Genomic DNA, 21,523 nt, shown 5'->3' with positions numbered 1-21,523 from the left:
ATGTTCCACATGGTCCTTATATGGTTTGGTCGGCAAACCTTTAGTCATGGGATCAGCAATCATTAGCTTAGTACTAATATGCTCGATGGACACCTTTTGTTTCTTAACATTCTCTCTAACCTTGAGGTACTTTATTTCGATATGCTTACTTCGGCTTCCACTTTTATTATTCTTAGAGAAGAAAACTGCAGCTGAATTGTCACAAAAAATCTTTAGAGGTCTCAATATAGAATCGACAATCTTGAGACCTATGATAAAATTTCTTAACCATAATGCCTATGTTGTTGCTTCATAGCATGCAACAAATTCTGCCTCCATGGTAGACGAACCAACAAGTGTTTGCTTAGTACTTCTCCAAGATATAGCTCCTCCAGAAAGAAGGAAAATATATCCTGAAGTAGACTTTCTTGTGTCTATACACCCGACAAAATCCGAATCTGAATAACCAATCACCTTCAATTGATTAGTATGTCTGTAAGTCAACTTGTAATCCTTGGTACCTTGCAAGTACCTCATAACCTTTTCACAGCTTTCCAATGATCCAAACTAGGGTTACTTTGATATTAACCTAATAACCCCACTATAAGCTCGATATCAGGCCTTGTGCATACATCAAGCTACCTACCGCAGATGCATACAGTATGTTCTTCATTAGCTCTCACTCTAATTCATTTTGAGGACATTGATTCTTACTAATTTGTCTCCTTTCATAATGGGTGCTACTGTAGGTGTACAATCTTTCATTCTGAATCTCTTCAATACTTTTTCAATATAGGCCTTTTGAGACAGTCCTAACATTCTTTGTGATCTGTCTCTATGAATCTCAATGCTAATGACATATGAGGCTTCACCTAAATCCTTCATCTCAAAGTTTTGGGAGAAATTGTTTTGTCTCATGTAACAAGCCCAAATCACTACTTGCAAGTAGAATGTCATCCACATATAGGACTAGGAAAATGTATTTGCTCCCACTGACCTTAAGGTATATACATTGATCAACAGTGTTCTCAACAAATCCATATGGAGCGATAACATTGTGAAACTTTATATACCATTGTCGTGAGGCTTGCTTTAGCCCATATATAGATTTCTTTAACTTGCAAACCAAATGACTGTCTTTATCAGCATAAAATCCTTGAGGTTGGACCATGTATACCGCCTCTTCTAGATCCCCATTCAAGAATGCCGTTTTCACATCCATTTGATGTAACTCTAAATCAAAATGAGCTACTAAGGCCATAATTATTCTAAACGAATCCTTCTTAGAAACTGGAGAGAAGGTTTCATGGTAATCAATGCCTTCTTTTTTAGTAAAACCCTTGGCTACAAGTCTAGCTTTATATCGTTCAATGTTACCAGAAGCATTTCTTTTGGTTTTATAAACCCATTTACAGCCAATAGCTACTACTTCCTTTGGCAACTCAACGAGATCCCAACTTGATTTTTAGCCATAGACTCCATCTCTTCCTTCATGGCATCATACCAAAGTGTGGAATTACTATCACTCATGGCTTAAGAAAACGAAGTTGGATCATCTTTAGGCCCGATATCAAAATCAGACTCTTGGAGATATACAATATAATCATCAGTAATTGCTAGTTTCCTTATTCTTGAGGATCTTCTTACACCTTCTGCTTCTTTTGCATTTTCAGAAATTTCAGCAGTTGGTTTAATGAGCTTGTTCTTGATGGGTTTGTTGCTCCTCAAGGATATCATTTAAGGGTAGCTCAATAAAATCTTATGCCTCCTCAAACTCTATCCTTCTAGGAAAAGCATTCCCACTAAGCTCGAAGTCCTCAAGAAATTTAGCATTTCTAGCCTCAACTATTCTTGGAGTGTGAGAAGGACAATAAAACCTAAACCCTTTGGAGTTTACTGCATATCTAATAAAATATCCGCTAATTGTCCCTGGGTCTAGTTTCTTTATATGTGGATTATAAATCCTTACTTCAACAGAACAACCCCATATGTGCAAATGATTTAAACTCGACTTCCATCCATGCCATAATTCAAAAGGTGTTTTGAAAACAACCTTAGATGGAACCCTATTTAAGAGATACACAGCGGTTTTTAAAGCTTCACTCCATAAGGATAAAGGAATATCGGAGTTACTCATCATACTCCTTACCATATCCATAAGCGTACGATTCCTCCTTTCAGAAACACCATTTTGTTGTGGTGTACTTGGCATTATATATTGAGCAATGATGCCCTCTTCCTGAAGGAACTTAGCAAATGGACCTGGCAATTGTTCCTTTTCTGTGTACCTACCATAATAGTCCCCACCTCTATCTGATCTAATTATTTTAATTTTATTTTCTCTTTGTTTCTCTACTTCTGCCTTATAGGTTTTGAAAGCATCTAGTGCCTCAGCCTTATCATATAAAAGGTAGAGATACATATATCTTGTATGGTCATCAATGAATGAGAAATATCTTTGACCATTTAGGCAAGGAGTAGCAAATGGTCCACATATATCAGTGTGTATGATTTCAAGAATTTTAGAGCTCCTCTTGGCACCTTTAGTGGTCTTATTGGTCTGCTTACCCTTAATGCAGTCCACACAAGTACCAAAATCAGCAAAATCAAACGTTTTTAGAACTCCATCTTTCACCAATCTTTTAATTCTTTCTATGGAGATATGTCCCAATCTCCATGCCATAGCATAGAGGAATTCTCATTAATCAAGCTCCGCTTTATACCAACATTAATATGCATATTTAGATAATTGCATTCAAAACTGGGGTCACTATCAATTTTAAATAAACTATCAACTAAGGTTCCACCTCCAATATGAACTTTATTTTTAAAAATACTTAAAATTGAGTTTTCAAATAAAAATCTGTAATCAACAATAACAAGTTTGGAAATGGAAATTAAGTTTTTGGAAAATGAAGGTACATAGAAAACATTATTTAAATCTAATACATATCCAATTTTTAAAATCAGACAAAAAGTCCCAACTCCCTCAACTTTTGAACACATTCGATTTCCTAAATAGATGCATTGTTCATTTTCTTTCGGCTTCCTTAAATTCAGAAAACCCTGCATGGAGTTGACAATGTGAATTGTGGAACCAGAGTCAACCCACCATGTATTATTTGGAGCTTCAACAAAAAAGGATTCATGACACACTAATGAAATGAGATTACCTTTCTTTTCGAGCCATTTCTTGTACTTTAGGCAGTCTTTCTTCATATGCCCTTCTTTCTTGCAGAAAAAACACTTAGTTTTGTTTTTATTGTCATTATGCTTTATGTGTTTTTTCTTCACTTGCAAGGCATTCTTACCCTTCCTAGCATTTTCTTTAACATGAGTGGCCAAATGAGCACTTTCAACTTTCTCATGTTTTAATCTCTCTTCCTCTTGAACACACATGGTCAAAAGTTCATTTACTAACCATTTATTTTTATGTGTATTATAAGGTATTTTGAAAGGACCAAATTCAAAGGGGAGAGAATTCAATATGAAATGGACTAGGAATGACTCAGAAATCTCAACTTCTAAGGACTTAAGTTGAGCAACCATGTCCCTCATTTCCATAATGTGCTCATGCACATTCTTAGAACAGTCAAAAGTTTTACTTGAAAACATTTTCATCAAGATACTTGCCAAAGCCTTGTCATATCTTATGAATTGTTCTTCAATGGCTTTCATAAAATCCTTAACCTTATTACATTCAGGAATAGAACCCCTAATGTTCTTATTTATATGGGATTTGGGATTTTATGAACATTAAACTTAAGCATTTAGATCGCTCCCACTGTTCATAGTCAAGTTTATCATTTGGTGCACTTGATTCTGTGGGGACGGATGGTTCATCCACACGGAGCGCCAAATCAAGATCCATGCATCCTAATGAAATATGATAATTTCTTTCCAGTCATTATAGTTGTCACCAATTAGCATTGAAACACATGAAGAATCAGTTATATAAGCAGTAGGAATTACTGCAATAACCAAGAAAAAAAAACTTTAATGCTATGAAATATAAACCTTAATTCTAAACCAACCAATGTCAATTTAGTAGTAAATTCCAACCTTCATATGGGTAGAGGTGCATCACACATGAATTTACCAAAATACTTTAGTAATAAGACTAGTAAATATAAACAATGAGAATAAAATTTTCCATACCTTTGGGCCTAGGAAAACTATATTCTTAATGCCTAATTCACCTTCTTATTGCAATTAAATCATAAAAACAATAACCTCCCTATGGGGCCAAGTTATTGCTTTTCATGAATTAATTACAATTTAGATGTCTTTATTCTTAATGAAGTATTATAAAAATTAACTTGATGTGATTATCATTATGGCTTAAGATGCTATGGCTATTCTCAAGTCATTTTGATATTCACCCCCTTCAAATGACATCATAAAGATAAACTAAACGTCATATTTGTCAATTAAAATAAACCATAAAATGATATTTAAAGACAAGTGTAAGAAACTGTAAATACACTAAAAATATCATAAATTTTAACTATGTAATGATTAAATTTCCATATATAGTCACAAACTTTATAAAATCACTGCACACTATATGTAAGTCAGACAAGATAAGTTCTTCTAAATAACAAAGAAGCATAATAATCTATATGCAAAGTTATCAATTATCATGATAGATGTTCACTTTCATAAGAAGCTTAAATTTGAAAAACCAATCATAATCTCCACAAAAACATTCGGCCAATGCCAAATGCAAAAGGAATAATTTTCCATAGATAGTCGTCTATATCCAAAAACTATCCCATATTAAAGCCATCCAGCCCAAATGATGGTAAAAGCTATTTCAATGATAGGCTTCAATACTATATGCTATGACCCACACATGAGATACATGGCATAAAACTTAATTCTATTCCATTCTTCTTAAAATTGGGTTTGTTGATGTTTGTTAAAAAGGTCAGATTTTGATGTCATAGTTAATTTAGTTGAAAGGTCCTAGCACAAAAGAATATACAATGCAAATACTTTATATCCTTAAATCCATATGTGCACCGGAAATTTAGCAAAATCATAGAAAAATCTATGAATGAAAAATTACTAAACAACATAGCATGAAGGAGGCTCTGATACCAAATGTAAGATAAATTTAAAGTTGTGGAATAATATACACAAACCTCCAGCCATAGTTGTTTAAGTTTTTGAAGAAAAAAAGACTTACTATATGATGATAGTGTATATAAAAGGGTCTTCTAGTCTATGGCCTTTACCTCACACATATCCTTTTGATGGAAACACAGGCTATATATATAGGCTAGACTAGGGACCCTTTTAGATGAAAATTTCCATAACTCTCCTTCTATCAAGGAGTTTAAAAGTTGTAACTTCATGGTGGTTATTAACCAAATGGGTTACACCATTTGAGAGTTACTAAAGGATGTTATATCTAAAATGTAACTTTCACAAATAGGAAACTTAAGACATGAAATAAGAAACTTAAGACATGAGTTTCATCTTCAAATGTAGGCCACATAAAATTTTCTTTGAGGAGATATAATCCTGTAATATCCTAAATAGTTGCTTGGCTCATTTTACTAGGTGGTATACTTCGATTTGAACAAAGCAAGGGAAAACAAGAAAGATAATAATAAAGTGAAGAATTTTAGAAATAATGTGTAAAGCACAGTGAATCAATGGTGGGTTTGATTTATTTTCTCATCGTGTGTGTGTTTTTTCTAATATTTTGTTAGAGTAGTGAATGTGAATCAATTCAATGGGTGAGCTTGATTTTTTGAGACTAGAACTCATGGGGATTTCAATCCCAAATTTGTCGTTTTAGGGATTTTTTTTAATTAAAAAAATTATCAAAACCGTACACCACCAATGCGGCAGCATATGTGGCATAAAAAATAATTTTTTTATTTTTTATTTTGACTATTAGCTATATTAGTATTTTTTATTCATTACTTAATTAATAGTGGAGACTATTTTGACACAATATCAAAAGGTTAGGGATTAAATTGACACATTTGAAATGATAAAGACCAAATTGATATTCAGCCTAAAGGTTAGGGACCAAACATATATTTTACCCGAAAAAAATTTAAGATCTATATTTAGGAAATATTATATTTCCTATAAAAATAGTAATATTTTTTAAATTTGAGAGATAATGATTATTTTTTGTGTAAAATCCATTAACATACACTCAGATTTGGACTAATGCCAACTAGGTTTAAGACTTTTCAAAATTGATCAATTTAATCCCTAAAGCAAACTTAGTTCCTAACAACTATTAGATCAATTATTCATTTTTCTCAGCTATCTTAGGGATTAAGTTGGTTTTAGGAATCAAATTGACCAGTTTTAAAAAGTTTTGGATTTGATTGGCATTAATTAAAACCTCAGAGTATATTAACAGAATTTACCCTATTTTTTTAATTTATTTTTATAATTGTTATGTACTTATGGCATATGAAAAGTTTGTATATTTAGATATATATTAATTTTAGAAATTATTATACTTACTAAGGAATAGCTATTACAACATTTTAGAGAGGAAAAATTATTCCTTATTTTAAAGAGTATTTTTCCATAAAAAATGGTTATTCCTTATAATGAAAATATAATCAAATTATAAAATAAATAAATTATAGAAATAAATATTATATTGTAGTGTTTATTACAATCTGCTAAGCATGCCTTAAGAAATTGAATATCACAAATACAGTATTATAGGAAATTCTGCATCATTATTTTGCTTTAGTTATAAATTTATAATCCTAAAATTTCAATTTTCATGTATAATAGTATTATTTATAAATATAGATACTTCTTTATTATATATGTGTATGTTTATGTTAGGATTAGTGCCCTTAAATCCTATTATACGATGCATGTATGATATTATATATGACTTACTGTTGTAATTAATAAAGTTGTTTTATTATTATCTAAAATAATGGTAACATGAATATTTGGACATTATCATTTAGTCCGTGGATGCATAATATGTGATTTAGTCATAGAAAATATAAATCACAAGTTCTTTGTAAACTCAGAATTTTAGTTCGTAGTCGGTAATGAAATTGGGCATTTCATCTGTGAAGATTATAACATATCAATTAAGATGATTTGTCTTGATCTTGGAAGTAGAGTTTTCTAGTTGGTGTGTTGGTATATTTTAAGAGTTAAGACATATTGAATTGGACTATCAAATGAATAATAAATTTCACGACTTCTATTTACATCAACTCTTAATCCTGAGAGAATAATGGACTTGATTATGAAGTGTAGGTTGCTTTGATATATCAGGAGTGAGATCTAAAATCACGATCAAAACCTCAGTATGTTGGCCAGCCACATTTAGTGTTGATGGAACATATATTTTCAAGATGAAATTCGTAATCTCTTAACGAAGATATAAAATGTTCCCTTGAAATAAGTTTAATGAGTTTCGTTATTCAGAGTGTTAGACCTAACCACTTTAGTTAGGAGTTACTAAAGTATATATTTATAAAATTGAATTTCATAAATATATGATGAATAATTTAAAGGATTAAATCGAGTACTTAAGGATTAAGATGTAGTAATCTTCAAAGTAACAGTCTATATTTATGATTTTGTATTATTACGAATATTTTATGAAGGGGTTGTATGTATAATAAAGTTTTGAGATATAATTTATTAATAAGGCCTAGAGTGCAATTATATTTATATGGTAATATTAAATATAACTAATGGTAACTTTAAACTTGTCAGGAGTTCATAGAAAAGTCCAAAACCCATTGGAGTTAGTATATTATTTGTTCCCTTTTGGTTCCACTCCAAACCACATACTAAAATCCAATTGGAATAATGAAAAAAGGTTAGTCTAATTAGATAATCAGATATAAGGAGAGAAACATATAGAATTTTGTAAGAGAATGAAATGATTTGTATGTGAGTGTAGGACACTCTTTTATTCTCCCTTGAACACATACATATAAACTGATTGAGAGACCACACTTTTTAGGCATTAGTGGAATTGGAGTGAAGATTAAAAGTGTTCCTAAATACTTTTAATCTTTGTTTTTGAAATTCACCACATTAAGGTACACTCTCTTGTTCTTATATTCTGAAATTTACATAGTATATGTTATCAATTGCGAATGAAGTAGATTTGTTAATTTTCCGCTGCATATACTTTGTATGCGATACAAACATATATTTATCCAACAATTTATTCACATCGTGCTCTAAATTAATGGAAGGGATCAAATTTGAAATTACATTTCATGGCTGCAATTATTACTGCCATATTTTTTGAATTATACTTAATAAAATAGCAATATTTGAAAATTAATGAAATATTGCAATAAATGAAAAGTGATGTTAATTGTGGGTTTAGATGAAATCAATAAAAATTTGGTCACATCAACAGTTTGTAAAAATATTGTAAAATAGTTTGTAGCTGTAGCATAATTTTTAGTGATTAGGCCTATATTTTGACCTAACCGTGTCCCACATGTGTATTATCATCTCCAAATCTAACTTGAAAATAGACATGTGGAGATTTTAACACTTTTCATGAACATAATAATTTTTGTTTTTGAATTTGCTTAAATATCCATGTGGACTTTAATGCCACAGAAAATCACAATCCATGTGCATTTGGAATCATTGCATCTTTTTTTTTTTTTTTTTTTTTAATAGAGTTTTAACGTATATAGCGTTCACTCTTGATGATGTGCTTTTTACCATCAAATGAAGACAGCAATCGGTCTTTGGTGTATGCAGCAATTGAATCCCAAATTTCTTATTCAACCATAAAAAACTTTACAAATTGAGTTAATGGGTACCCATAAATCGTTGCATCTATAAGTACTATTTTCCATGCACGTGTCACATTTATCTCCTCTATTTTCCATGTTTTTATTTTGTCAAGAAGACTATTTTTCATGTTTCAATTTGGTCCCTAACCTTTACACCATATTTCAATTTGGTCCCTAACTTTTTAATTGTGTCAATTTAGTCCATAACATTTTAGTGTTGTGTCAACTTAATCCCTGCCGTTATCTCATGGATGGAAAAGTCTGATATGTCAAATGGCTTAAATAAAAAATTAAATTATTAGACACATGTCTGGCCACATTAGTTTTTTTTTTAACCCAAATCATTTTTTTTTTTTAAGAAAGTTTGCTGGTTTTATTAAGTAGACCCAAATTAAAAACACATATCTCCCTAAAATCCAAAATCCCTAATGGTGAGGACTGAAGCGCCTTCTCCTTCTGACAGATTCTCTCTTCCAACAGCACTAGCTCTCTCTCTCTCTCTCTCTCTCTCTCTCTCTCTCTCTCTCTCTCTCTCTCATCCTTACTTCATGTTTGGCTCCCTCGAAATTCAATAATTTAGTCTTTTTCTGCTCCTAATTTCGTAGTTTCATTTGGCTCAGCTTTGTGTATTTTTCTTATTTTTCTACTTCATGTTTTGGCGTTTTGCTTATATATATTCTTTTTTTTTACTTGATTTTATGCTCAATCTTGCTTCAGTGGAGATTGGCCCTATGGTTGCTACAATGAAGAAACTCCATTTTTTTAACCCTTTAGCTTTGTTATTGTCGTAGCTCAAAAAAAAAAAAAAAAAAAAAACTTTTTTATAGTCCACTATGAATCTGTTTGAGACCATTTCTACCTTAAATGGTTGGACCCACTTGTAGTAATATACACATACAGACAAACACATTCAAATGAACCTTTGCATGATAAGTCACATGATTCAAAAGATATCAAATTTACACAGAAGAGACAAACCTGGGGCTGTTGGAGTAGAGAAGGCGCTGCTGGAGGGAGAAGGTGCCGCTGTCCTCATTGTTAGGGATTTTGGATTTTAGGGAGATATGTGTTTTAGATTTAATTTAGGTCTACCCCTGTTTAATAAAATTTGTAAATTTTCTTATCAAACCAAAAAAAAAAAAATTGATTTGGGTTAAATTAATTTGGGTTAGAAAAAAAAAAAAAAAAAACTAACGTGGTAGGACATGTGTTTGTTGATGTGGCAATAAATTAATTTTTTATTTAAGCCACTTGACACGTCAGACTTTTCCATTCATAAGATAACGACAAGAATTAAGTTGACACGACACTAAAAGGTTAGGGACCAAATTGATACAATTGAAAGGTTAGGGATCAAATTGAAATATGGTGTAAAGAATAGAGACCATTTATGTAGTTTACCTTTTATTTTATTTTATAGAGTTTTAACATATGACGTTCACTTTTGATGATGTGCTTTTTATCATCAAACCAAGACAGCAATCAGTCTTTGGAGTATGTAGTAATTGAATCCCAAATTTCTTATTTAATCATAAAAAAACTTTACAAATTGAGTTAACTGGAACCCAAAAATTGTTGCATCTATAAGTACTATTTTCCATGCTCCTCTATTTTCCATGTTTTTATTTTGTCGAGAAGACTATTTTCCATGTATTAAGATGTTTTTATTGCATCCTTTAATTTCTTCTAATAATAATTTAGAGCTTAATTTGAGGCCCCTTAAATTAGGTAAAAAATTACTCTTAGAGGGAATTGAAATACACACAGGGGTTCAAGTAATTAAGAAATAAATTATACCACCCAACATCCTTAGGTGATGGTCACTCCACAAATACAAAGTTTTTGTGGGGTGGGGGGAGGGAGGCTTAAGGGTTGGTGTTTAAGTTTCTATAAGAGAATTTCACACACATACATTTAAATTAGATTAGAGTAAAAATTTTATCTCTATTTTTTTTTTAATTTAATAGAGCGAAATTAATCAATTATTCAATTCTCATGGAAGACCACATTTGCAATGCCTAGTAATTTAATCCAATGTGTCCAATTTAAAGGAGTTATTATCCTGATCACATCCTCCAAAATTAAAAATTAAAATTAAGAATAAGAACTTTGTCACTTCACCATATGGAAAAATAATTCACAGTGGCCACCTCTATCCACAAATACATAAAATTAAACTAAAACTAATTCCAATTAAGTAAATACCTCTATTAATAAATTCCACATAATCGCATAGGATTTTTTTTTTCCCTAACAATTATCCGTTCCTTTATTCAAAAAAAAAAAAAAAAAAAAGCGATAATTTTTTCCTATTTAATGTTGACAATTCCCGTCAATAGTTTGCATGAGTTATTTTCGTAATGATTCTCCTTCGTCAGGGTACGTGATCTAGTTCATAATGTTTGTGATCCCATTCTACCAATATTTATCTTCTTTTTTATTTTCTTTTTTGATAATTCGGTAGTTTTCAATGGGTGAGGAGAGATTTATATCCTTGATATCTCCGTTATAAATATCAAGAAATACCAATTAGTTCAATTACAAGTGTTTTGGCGCTTTATATATATATATATATAAAATGTGTCTCGGCGCTCTATCAATATTTCTCAAGTATAAGTTAGAGCACAGTAATCATTTACAAAAATTACAAGCTACACAATTTATGGTCTTCAATATCTAAAGCAAAAAACATCATATCTCCCCACATATTCTAAGTTATGACAAAAATATAAGAACCAAGATCCAATTAAATTGCTTTTAATCTCTCCTATTTAGTAGATAAAGAGAAGGAATCAATCATGGTCCTTTGGTTGGAGAAATGGAAAAGTGAGAGAATAAAAAAGATTTTGTTTTTTCTCATTTCTGTTTGGTTGGAGGAGTGAAAAAGTGGAATAATAGAAAACTTTTTTGTTTGATTAAGAAGAAAAATGAAAGGATAAAAATTATAATTTGTATAAATTTACAATCATATCCCTATTAGATAAAGTCATAAAATAAAAAATAACACTATTTTTTTATTTTTTTTGTTAAAAAATATATATGAACTGGCACTTCATTTAAAAAAAAAAAAAAAAAAAAAAACAGCACAAAAAATTCAAGAACCCAAAATTATTTTCTGAAAAAATAAAAAGCCAAAACTTATGCAAAGAAAAACCAATAACGTCTAAAAAAGCAAAAGACCAAAACTGGGCAAAAAAACAAAAGAAAGAAAGAAGCGTGTAGCACCTAAAAATACAAACCAAACAAACACCTCCCTATCCAACACCAATTTTCTCTCTCCCTCCCCTTCCCAAACAAACACCTCCCAATCTAACATGACTATTGATGATAGCAAAATATTTAATTTTGATGGCATGTGTTTCTCACGTAAAGTTAGGGAAGTTTAAAAAAAGGTCATCCGAATTTATTTGAAATATACGAAATTTTTTGATATTGTATCAAAATAATCTATATCTCGAAAAAATTTAAATTATATTTTATTTTTTATAGATGTCACGTGTGTTCCACGTGACCATAAAAAAATACTCTAAACTCATGTGTATACATTTGGACGCACGTGGGGGCAAATTTTGATCTGAAATGCCTAGGGCCCATTTGGTAGGGCATTTCAAACACCCATTTTTATTTTTTAAACAATATTACACACATTTCTACACACTTTTTCACCCACACGTATTTCAAAAAATTACAAACAACACTACTCAAACTCTTCTACCAAACGGGCCTTAATGGTCTGTTTAGATGACATAAATTTAAATTTGAATTTGGATTTGAAGGCCCAAATCCAAATCCTTGTCTGGATAACTTAAAAGAATTGGATTCGGATTTGGCCCAAATCCATTTCAGGGGTTCAAATCCATAAATTTCAAATACCTTCACAAACCCAAGAATTTAGAAATCTCTCACTCTCACTCTCACGCACACTGTTTCTCTCTGGGCTCTCCGTGTCTCTCTTCCTAGCCGTAACTCACAAGCTCTTCTTTCCCTTCTCTCTCGGCAACTTCAGGTTTGTTCTCTCAACTCTTATCTTCCTCTTTAACCTCTCTAATTCTCTCTTTCTACTAAATCTAAATCCACAGAGGATGTGGGTTTTTCCGGTGGGTTTTATTTGATTTATTTTGTGGGTTTGTTTGGGTTTAATTTGATTGTTTGTGGGTTTTGTTTGATTTGTTTGTGCATCTTGTTTCATCGTATTTTCAATGATATGTTTTGGGTTTGTTTTTATTTTCTATTTTTATTTTCATTTGTGGGTTTGTAATGCAAATTATGTGTTTGATGAAATGCTTCAATAAACTGTTTATGAGTTGTGAAGTAATAAGTGAGAGAATATTCATTTGAAAAAATGATGTTGTGATGATGGAAAGTGAGGACTACTGTCATAGTGAATGCTTATGCATCCCATAAATTTTTTTCATTCCATTTGTTGCTTTAGCTACAAAACTTATATCATCATTTGTCCATCACTTGTTAAATATTCCCTTTATAGCTCTCGGTGCTTATTGCCAATTCTTTCATACCTCATCAGTTTTATGTCTTCTTTCTCTATTTACCATCAGATTATCATCATGTTGCCAAGTTGCCTATGCTGCTGACTGTGTACATTGTACCTTCCTGTCGAAGACTTGATCATTAGTAATGTTTCCCTTGTAGAACACATTTTTTCCTTCATGCATGTACCACTTTGACTCCTGTGGAATCACAATGTCCACAAGATTACTAAGCATAATATATATTCAAAGTAGAAACTTGAGCCTGGTCTTAAATATTGAGACTAATCAGATTTGACTTGGTTGGCCAAAAGTCCAGTCTTGATCGATCTTAAAGAATCACAATGCATATGCACGTATTTGTCTCTTGAAAGCCAAATCAGTACCCCTATCAGATCGCTCTTGAAATATGACAATTCGAAAATAAATGTACAAATTAAGGATTCTTCATATCTGAGTTGCAAATTTCACACGTTTTCACATCCACTTCGGCTCTAACAGGGCTGTAAAGGTCGTCCTGCCCTCTGACCAAAGAAAATTCAGCACAAAATGCCCATGTTTTTTTTTGGAATTTGGCACGTTCAAAATGCATTTAGCCTGTTGCTTTTCATAGAGAATAATAATCAAAGTCCACGCATATATAAGCTGTTTCAATTGCTCTCTTTCAAATTTGATTTTCCTAAATAGGCTTATGGTATTGGTCAACATTGAATTCCTTTTCTAAGCTGCCTTCTGGTTTAGGAACATAATTTTGCTACCTTCTCATTTTATGCTGGTAATTAGAATTCAAAGGTAACCTTAAATATAAAGGTTGCACATGTACAGTCTACTTGAAAGTAGAAAATCTCTTTGAACCTTTGGAACAAAATTTTGCTACCTTCTCATTTGAGTTTTTTGTACGTGTTAAAATCTTTTAACAAATGCATTTCTAATAGTTCAAGAATGAGCTGGGTCTAATTTATTTAATAGCTTTGAGGTGTATTTCTTTTGTCTGTTTTGGTCATATTGATTGATGCTAATAGATTAAAGATTAATACTGACAATTGTAATTGGGATTACCAGCCAACCTGTGTGTGTGACCAATGAACTCTAGCTAAAATCGCACTTCCTTGTTATAGTCTTGTGGTGGAGTAGTGGATGATAGAGATGGATTATAAGAGCACCATTTAGAGCAGAAAAGGTAATTAAAGAAGTTGATGAGGCTGAGTGCAGCTAACAACCAATAAAAAAGATCAAGCCTATCCTTGTTGAAGTCATTGTCACTAAGCCATCCACCACTTGAAGAACTTGAGGTAATTTTGTTCACTAGGGAAACAAGGAGTGAGCTTAAATAGAAGTGGGAATGTGGAGGTTCCCCCAACATTTGTGCTCTTAAGTCCACCCCTTGTCATCTTTCAATAAGTCCCCATTTCTTCTGTTGTGATATATTATCAACAATTCAAACAATCTCTCCTAGTAGGAGCAGGTCCATACGCAAGTTTACTTTTTATTTATTTATTTTAATTTTTGGCCAAATCCATTCGCAAGTCTAATTAAGTTATAGTTAGTTTTTGAATCACCTTTGATTAGAATTGAGGTTGATGGCATGGTTTCTTTTTTTTTCTTTTCTTTTTTTGGTTTGAATATATACTAATTGATTTTAATAACAAAATATATAAAAATATTAATTGTTTTACTGTATGGTGTGATTATTTATCATTGGCAACATCATCACTGGGCTGCTTACCTTTAGTTGTGCTAATTATTTATTATTCATATATGTAGTTGCAATTGCATTGATTTGTTTGGTGTGATTTCACGGATTTTCTTTAAAATACTGACATCATCTCATCATGGTCTATCTAAATCATTTGAAAATTTCCTTGAAATAGATTAATTTGAAAAAAAAAAATAGAGATGAAAACTATCCGGAAATTTACTTTCTTAATAGTTTGAGATTTTGAATTTTTTGAAAAAATCCATGCATTTGGGTTCTCTCTAGTTGATATAAAAATTTTAGTTGTCAATAATTGGCAAGATATTTTTTTAGTTGTTTATGACTAAAATATTTAGTTATTATCTTGTCAATTGAATTATTAATATTACCTCATGTATTTATTAAAAATGTTACTAAAATTAAAATGTAGAAGGATTAAGAAAAATAATAATTAAAAAATATATTTTATTGATATTAAATCCAAATCCAAATCCAAATTTAGGTATCCAAACATTGGAATTTGAAATGATGAATTTCAAATCTTTCTTTGTTTAAAAAGACCCAAACAAGGAATTTTAAAATCAAAGGATTTCAAATCAAGGCATTTTAAATCAATGGATTTCAAATCCAAATGTTGTCATCCAAACACAACCTAGATATCTAAAGACATTGACACGGAAGTGGACTTGAGTGTGAGGGTGGAGAGAGAGAGAGAGAGAGAGAGAGTTTTGAGAGTGGACGGCGAGACCAAACAAGGTGGCGATAGGCGGAGACGAGCTGAGATCAGAGCATTTTTTGAATGGTCCATTACTGAGTTATTATATGTAAGGTGTTTGATGAAATGCCTTCAAGTTTAAAACTTTACTTTCTGCTCTCATATATATTGTCTGTAAGGTTTTTGAAGAAATGCCATCAAGTTTAAAACTTTTTACTTTTCTGTTATCTATATATTGTCTTTTTTTCAAAGAAGTTTGGTGTCTTTCATTTAGCTTATGCTTATCTTTTACTATTGTCAACTGGTGTATCATGTGCCGTAGTAATGGGGAGACGGTGGATCATTCGTTACTACATTGTGGTAAGGCTTATCGGTTGTGGAGTTTGGTGTTTAGATCTTTTGGGTTTTCTTGGGTCTTGCCAAGATCGGTTGCGGATACTCTATTTGGTTGGTGGAATTGGCCTGGAAGGCATTTGTCTAGCATTTGGAATTTAGCTCCTTTATGCTTGATGTGGTGTCTTTGGAGGGAGCGAAATAGGAGGACATGGAGAGTTCAGATGACCAGCTTTTGGCTTTTTTCAGTGGCTCTCTGTTTGACTGGTCTAGAGCTTGGGGACTCACCTCTAGTGATTCTCTCCCTATGTTCCTTAGCTCTCTCCTGTGTATTTAGTATCTTTTCCTTTCTTTTTCTTTTTTCTCTTTCTTTTCCCTTTGTATTTTTCTCTCTGCTTTATGTTTTTCTGCATAAGGTAGTTTTCTTCCATATATATATCTTTATTATTTATCAAAAAAAAAAAAAAAATAGTTTATCCCAAAAATTCACTTTCTTTCTTTGAATGAAAAAACCTGAAGTGGGTGAGTTTTGAACAAGAAAATTTTGTACTTTGAAATATTTGGGTAAGGCTGAAACTTTATGGGTATAACTATAAAGGCAATGGAAAATGCTGATTTTTCTCTTTGTACTAAGGATGACATTGATGGTTCTAAATAGACTAGAAAGTAGAAATTACTGAATTGGGAATGGGATGAGAATTTCCCAATGTGAAATAGTAGTTCTGGAACTCCCCAATGGGTTAGGAAATCTGACACTTTTTTGAGTTATCTACACTTTCCCAGACATTTACTTGTTAATTGCATTTGGGTAATATTGGTTTGGAATTATGCAAGGTGAAAATTGAAGGTTATGGTTTTGGTGAGAAGTGGGTGGGTTATCTTTCAGTGACTTGGTGCTTGACTTTGGAGTTTGAATGCCATGGCAATAGGGAAGGGAGGAGCTGATATTTTGGATTGTTATGGGTTTATTTTGAGGATATTGGGAGTGGGTGTAAGGAATTTAAGGGCTGTCTAAGAGCTTGGATGAGGAGACCTGTAGCCCTTATATATTTAATTATCAAATCTTAGTTTGCGTGGTATTGTGAAGATTAGAGAAGGAAGGGTAAAACAGGAGCTTATGTGGTGAATTTTAAGGTTAAACGATGATCTAGGATTGACAAAAGAATTGGGACCAAAGGGGATTGGTTGGAACCAAACTTATACTATATTGAAATCCCTAGGGGTCAAGGTCTAACTTTGGTCATGGCTTTATGACAGTAAATTTAGCATTATGGGTGTTTACTATATTGTTCTTGAATCATGAGAAAGTATCTCATGTTATGTTGTGTTTGTTGGGGAGATAAAAACCTTGGGGAGCTTCCTTGAATAATTAATATAACATATAAAACACTTTAACCCAAAAGGCCTAAGCCTAATGAGTATGTGCTCAATTATGTTATATTAACTACTCATTCTTCTTATCATTACTCAATGTGGGACTTCACTCACACGTGTAACCCAATAGTATTGGTGTACGCATTGATATCCTTTTGAACTCATCCAGTCATCCTTAGGTTCTAACTAGTAAGTTAGAGCGCATCGCATGAGTGTTGGGAACATACTGTGCTGCTTAAGGTAAGTAAAGTTTACTAACTCGGGTTTTTTTCTAAAGATATACAAGTCTTTTCAAAAAAATTTATTTTGTAAGGAAAATAAGTGTTACATGAATTTGAATACTTTACTAAGTATCTTTTTATGACACAAGATTTAGGAATTATTTACAAATAATTCTTATGGGATGAGCTAGAACTTATAGTATGGGTACATTGAGGTATTTATGCGCATGTTTCTAGAAACTTGTTGTTCAATCTGCCAATGAATTGGTATGAGGAATTTATTGTTCATTTTACCCACGATACTTTGAGAAATTATCATGGTAGGTGATGTTATATTGAGATGTATGCCTTTTGAGAAATAACTATTTAATTAATCATGATGTTTTACATGTACTTTGATGTTTATATTATTTTGTAGTGGTTGGAAGGTATCATGATTTTAAATTATATATTTTGCAAAGATAGTACTGGAATACTTTTAGAATGATTAATTTTGAAACACATTTTACTATGAGAACATTAAGAGAATGATTTTAACACCCTAAGGCTAGTTGTGATTAGTGGCATGGTACTGTAGGACAGTAGGAAAGTCCTAAAGAGGGGACAATCCCAAAGAAGGGATGGTGCGCTTTTTGTAGCTCTAGAGATGGAGCATTTTTAGTGATAATTCCAAAGAAAGAATTTTTGTTGGTCATAGGTTTCAAAGAGAGAGCCCGAAAAGTCATAGGTTCCAAAATGGGGGCTGCTCTAAAGAGGGGGTCCTAGTTCCAAAGAGAGGACTGCATAACCCTGTCAACAGGGAAAAAGTGTTGACCATAAGTAGTGAAGCCTAGGGTTATGGTTTGTGTATTTAAACTCTGATAATTTTGATGTAATTGCCCACTGTGAACTTTATTCTAAAGCATCTTGCTGTCTTTTATGCTACTAGCCGTGCTAACTGCTAAGTTATGTTCCTTCTTATTGACATTAAGTTACATGATTTCCAAACTATGTTGCATCTTTCTTATAACATTTTTGGCTTATGTGAAATCTTAATACTTCGGAATTATACTGTTGTGAATCATTTAAACTATTAATTTGAAATACCTTTGATAGATTATATATAATCACAAAATTTAGTGTTTAAAAAAAAAAAAAATTAACTAGCTTTTTTCCACACTCAAGTTTGTAAGTCCTATTTACTGAGTTAGCTTAATCGCCCCTCCCCTCCTTTTTCCCTAATATTTTCTTTTTATCCAAATACTTGAGATACCATTTATTAGATGTTCTTGGGTATTGGTGAATTGGACCTTGTTCTCTTTGGAGATTTTCTTTTTATTTGTCAAGTGTTATCATTGTGGAGATAAATTTTGTGGACATAGTTTATCTTTGAGATTGATTATGTTTGAATATTTGATGTTATAAAAAGTTCATGAGAAATTTTGACTCTATATGAATAGTTTTGTTGATGTGGAGTCTGTGTTATGTTGTTCAGAGATTTTGATATCTAGATTGGAAAGATATTTGGTTATTTTGAATTAGAACTCTCACAGTCATTATGGAAATATTGCAGAATGATGGTTTAAGGGATTTTAAAAATTCATTGTGGAAGATCTCAAATAAAACAGAGAGATGTGTGCATGTTAGATAACTTAATATCTCATGTCCCTGGACCCTAGAGTCATGACCAGGTTTGGGGCATGACACATCACTAAAAGAATATGTGGATGCTCATTTGAGTCACCATATATGTGTGTGTATATATATATGTATGTATGTATTTTATACATACATATAAATTTATATATACATCTGTGTGTATATATATATGTATGTATGTATTTTATACATACATTTAAATTTATATATACATCTATGTGCGTGTTATTATGTTAGTGATCATAGGGTAAATAGGTGGGTTTGGTGGGTAATGGGCTTTTATTATTTAATTAAATGGATACATGTATATCCGACCCATTTAGGGCCTAATCCAAAGCCCGCAGGATAACTCATTTGCCGGCCCTAATCGTCGCTGGAATCGTTTGAGGGTCTTTTAGAATGAAATTTTGTGTGCTTATAAAAAAAGGTTTGTGCTAATTAGTCATTCTAGAAAGATTAACTTACTAGTCATTCTAGGAAGGGAGTTGAGATTGTGAACAATAGATTACCTCATTCACTATGGTTTGATTGAATAAATTTTTATCCATTAAAAAATTAATAATAATGTTCCTCACTTTCCAGTGTTTGTAAATTGGTGAACTTAATTGTCATTGCCCTTGTAATTTCTTTTTTACTTTGTTGTGTTGGTTAATTGGTGGACTTGATCATCACTGTCCTTGTAATTTCTTTTACTTTGTTGTGTTTGTAAATTATTCAACTAGTACATTCTTGTTTGTCATTAAGATATGCAAAATATAGCTTATGCAATGCAGTTGATGTTAGGTGAGCATGATATTCAGGCTTGGTGTTTATGGTTTTCATTGACTATATTATTGCCTAGGAGTTGTTCTTTCATATGATGAAACATATTAATAGCCATTGTAGCATCTATCTTTTGTTTAATACCCACATATTTTGATTGCCTTTCCAAGAAATGGAAGGACACGCTTTCTCTTTTGCGCTAGTTGATATTATTTTTTTCCTTTACAGCCAAGAGTTCTCAGCAGACTCCATGCAGTTTTAATTGTCATAAAGGAAAGGGTTTCATTTGCATCAAACGTTGCAACTACTTGGTTAAAGTATATGACTTCTTTTTAAATATATGTATTACACGTGCCATCGTTTGCACTGAGTATTCAAAAGCCATGAAGCTTATCACGCTTGCTAGATTCACTCGTGTCCGTCCCACTCTCCCTGAAATAACTGGTCCTTTGCAGTTTCGTTGCTTCCAGCCTGATTTTGTTCCTAGAGATCCCAATGCCAAGCCAAAAAGGTACAAATATCCACCATTCTATGATCCATATGGTCCAAGACCCCCACCATCTGATAAAATCATTAATCTTGCTGAACAAATTGCGGCATTACCCACAGAAGAACGCAGACAAATTGGTCCTACTCTCGCTGACAGGCTAAGGCATCCAAAGCTGCAGCCAATTTCTTTAGAAGGTATCGATCTGGGCCCACAGGGAGGGGCTGCTGGATCTACAAAGGCTGAGGAGAAGAAGGCAGAGAAAACAGCATTTGATGTGAAATTGGAGAAGTTTGATGCAGCTGCGAAAATCAAGGTGATCAAAGAAGTAAGAGCCTTTACCAGTCTGGGATTGAAAGAGGCTAAAGAACTGGTTGAGAAGGTTCCTGTTTTGGTTAAACAAGGGGTCACTAAGGAGGAGGCAAATGAAATAATAGAGAAAATAAAGGCTGCTGGAGGCGTTGCGATTATGGAATAAAACTCCCAGTTTGCTTGATTCTGCTTTAATGGGCTTTACGATTTTGCAGTGTATCCATTGTTCAAACATATGAAATTTGTAATGTGGATGGATAGTCATCACAAGAGATATTGAAGAGCAGTTAGAGTTGAACTTATTATGCTCATGCATGATTTGAATCGAGTTTACAGTTGATATTGCAAGATTAGTTACTTATGTTGATTATTGTTACATGTTTCAAATGTTACTGCTTGATTGAACCATGGGTTGTTTTGTTGGATTTACACACAAAAATGAACTAACACAAAAGGTCTCTTCTACAGCAAGATACCTCAAAAATGCAATCCTTTGATAATCCCGGAATTATATGGGAGTTGTTCTGCATGTATACTATGATAAGGTGTTTCATTCTTCTTATCTGCAATGTTCTTTTTTTCATAGAAATCAATTAGGGTATGTTTGGCAACTGCTCCACCCTCCCCATAGTTTTAGCAAACTAACTTTAAATTCACTTCACAAAAAGACATAAATGTGAATTTTAATTAGTTCAATTGGTAAAGTCTCTTTTTGAAATTTTATTGTAAAAAAAGA

The 21,523-nt window shown here is 32.2% G+C and overlaps 1 protein-coding gene across 3 annotated transcripts; it reads left to right on the top strand.

The window, feature by feature from the left end:
- The first annotated feature begins 12,630 nt into the window (after positions 1-12,630).
- On the top strand, positions 12,631-21,195 carry LOC115963774 (50S ribosomal protein L7/L12). 3 transcript variants are annotated; one of them, XM_031082935.1, is made up of 3 exons: positions 12,631-12,768; positions 14,368-14,541; positions 20,217-21,195. In XM_031082935.1, exon 3 carries the CDS (start codon positions 20,372-20,374, stop codon positions 20,951-20,953), a length of 582 nt encoding a protein of 193 aa, XP_030938795.1. In that variant the 5' UTR covers positions 12,631-12,768; positions 14,368-14,541; positions 20,217-20,371; the 3' UTR covers positions 20,954-21,195. The 3 variants fall into 3 exon arrangements, with proteins under 3 accessions (XP_030938795.1, XP_030938793.1, XP_030938794.1); XM_031082933.1 differs by having other exon boundaries at positions 14,312-14,541; XM_031082934.1 differs by lacking the exon at positions 14,368-14,541.
- Positions 21,196-21,523: the final 328 nt, after the last annotated feature.

This window comes from Quercus lobata, chromosome 10, assembly GCF_001633185.2.
Source record: "Quercus lobata isolate SW786 chromosome 10, ValleyOak3.0 Primary Assembly, whole genome shotgun sequence".
NCBI classification, from domain to species: domain Eukaryota; kingdom Viridiplantae; phylum Streptophyta; class Magnoliopsida; order Fagales; family Fagaceae; genus Quercus; species Quercus lobata.
Note: the sequence above shows the minus strand (reverse complement) of the source record. Positions and strands in the feature narration are given on the sequence as shown.

Coding starts and splice junctions, on each gene's coding strand:
- LOC115963774 (XM_031082934.1), top strand. CDS start 20,372: ATGAAGCTTATCACGCTTGCTAGATTCACTCGTGTCCGTCCCACTCTC.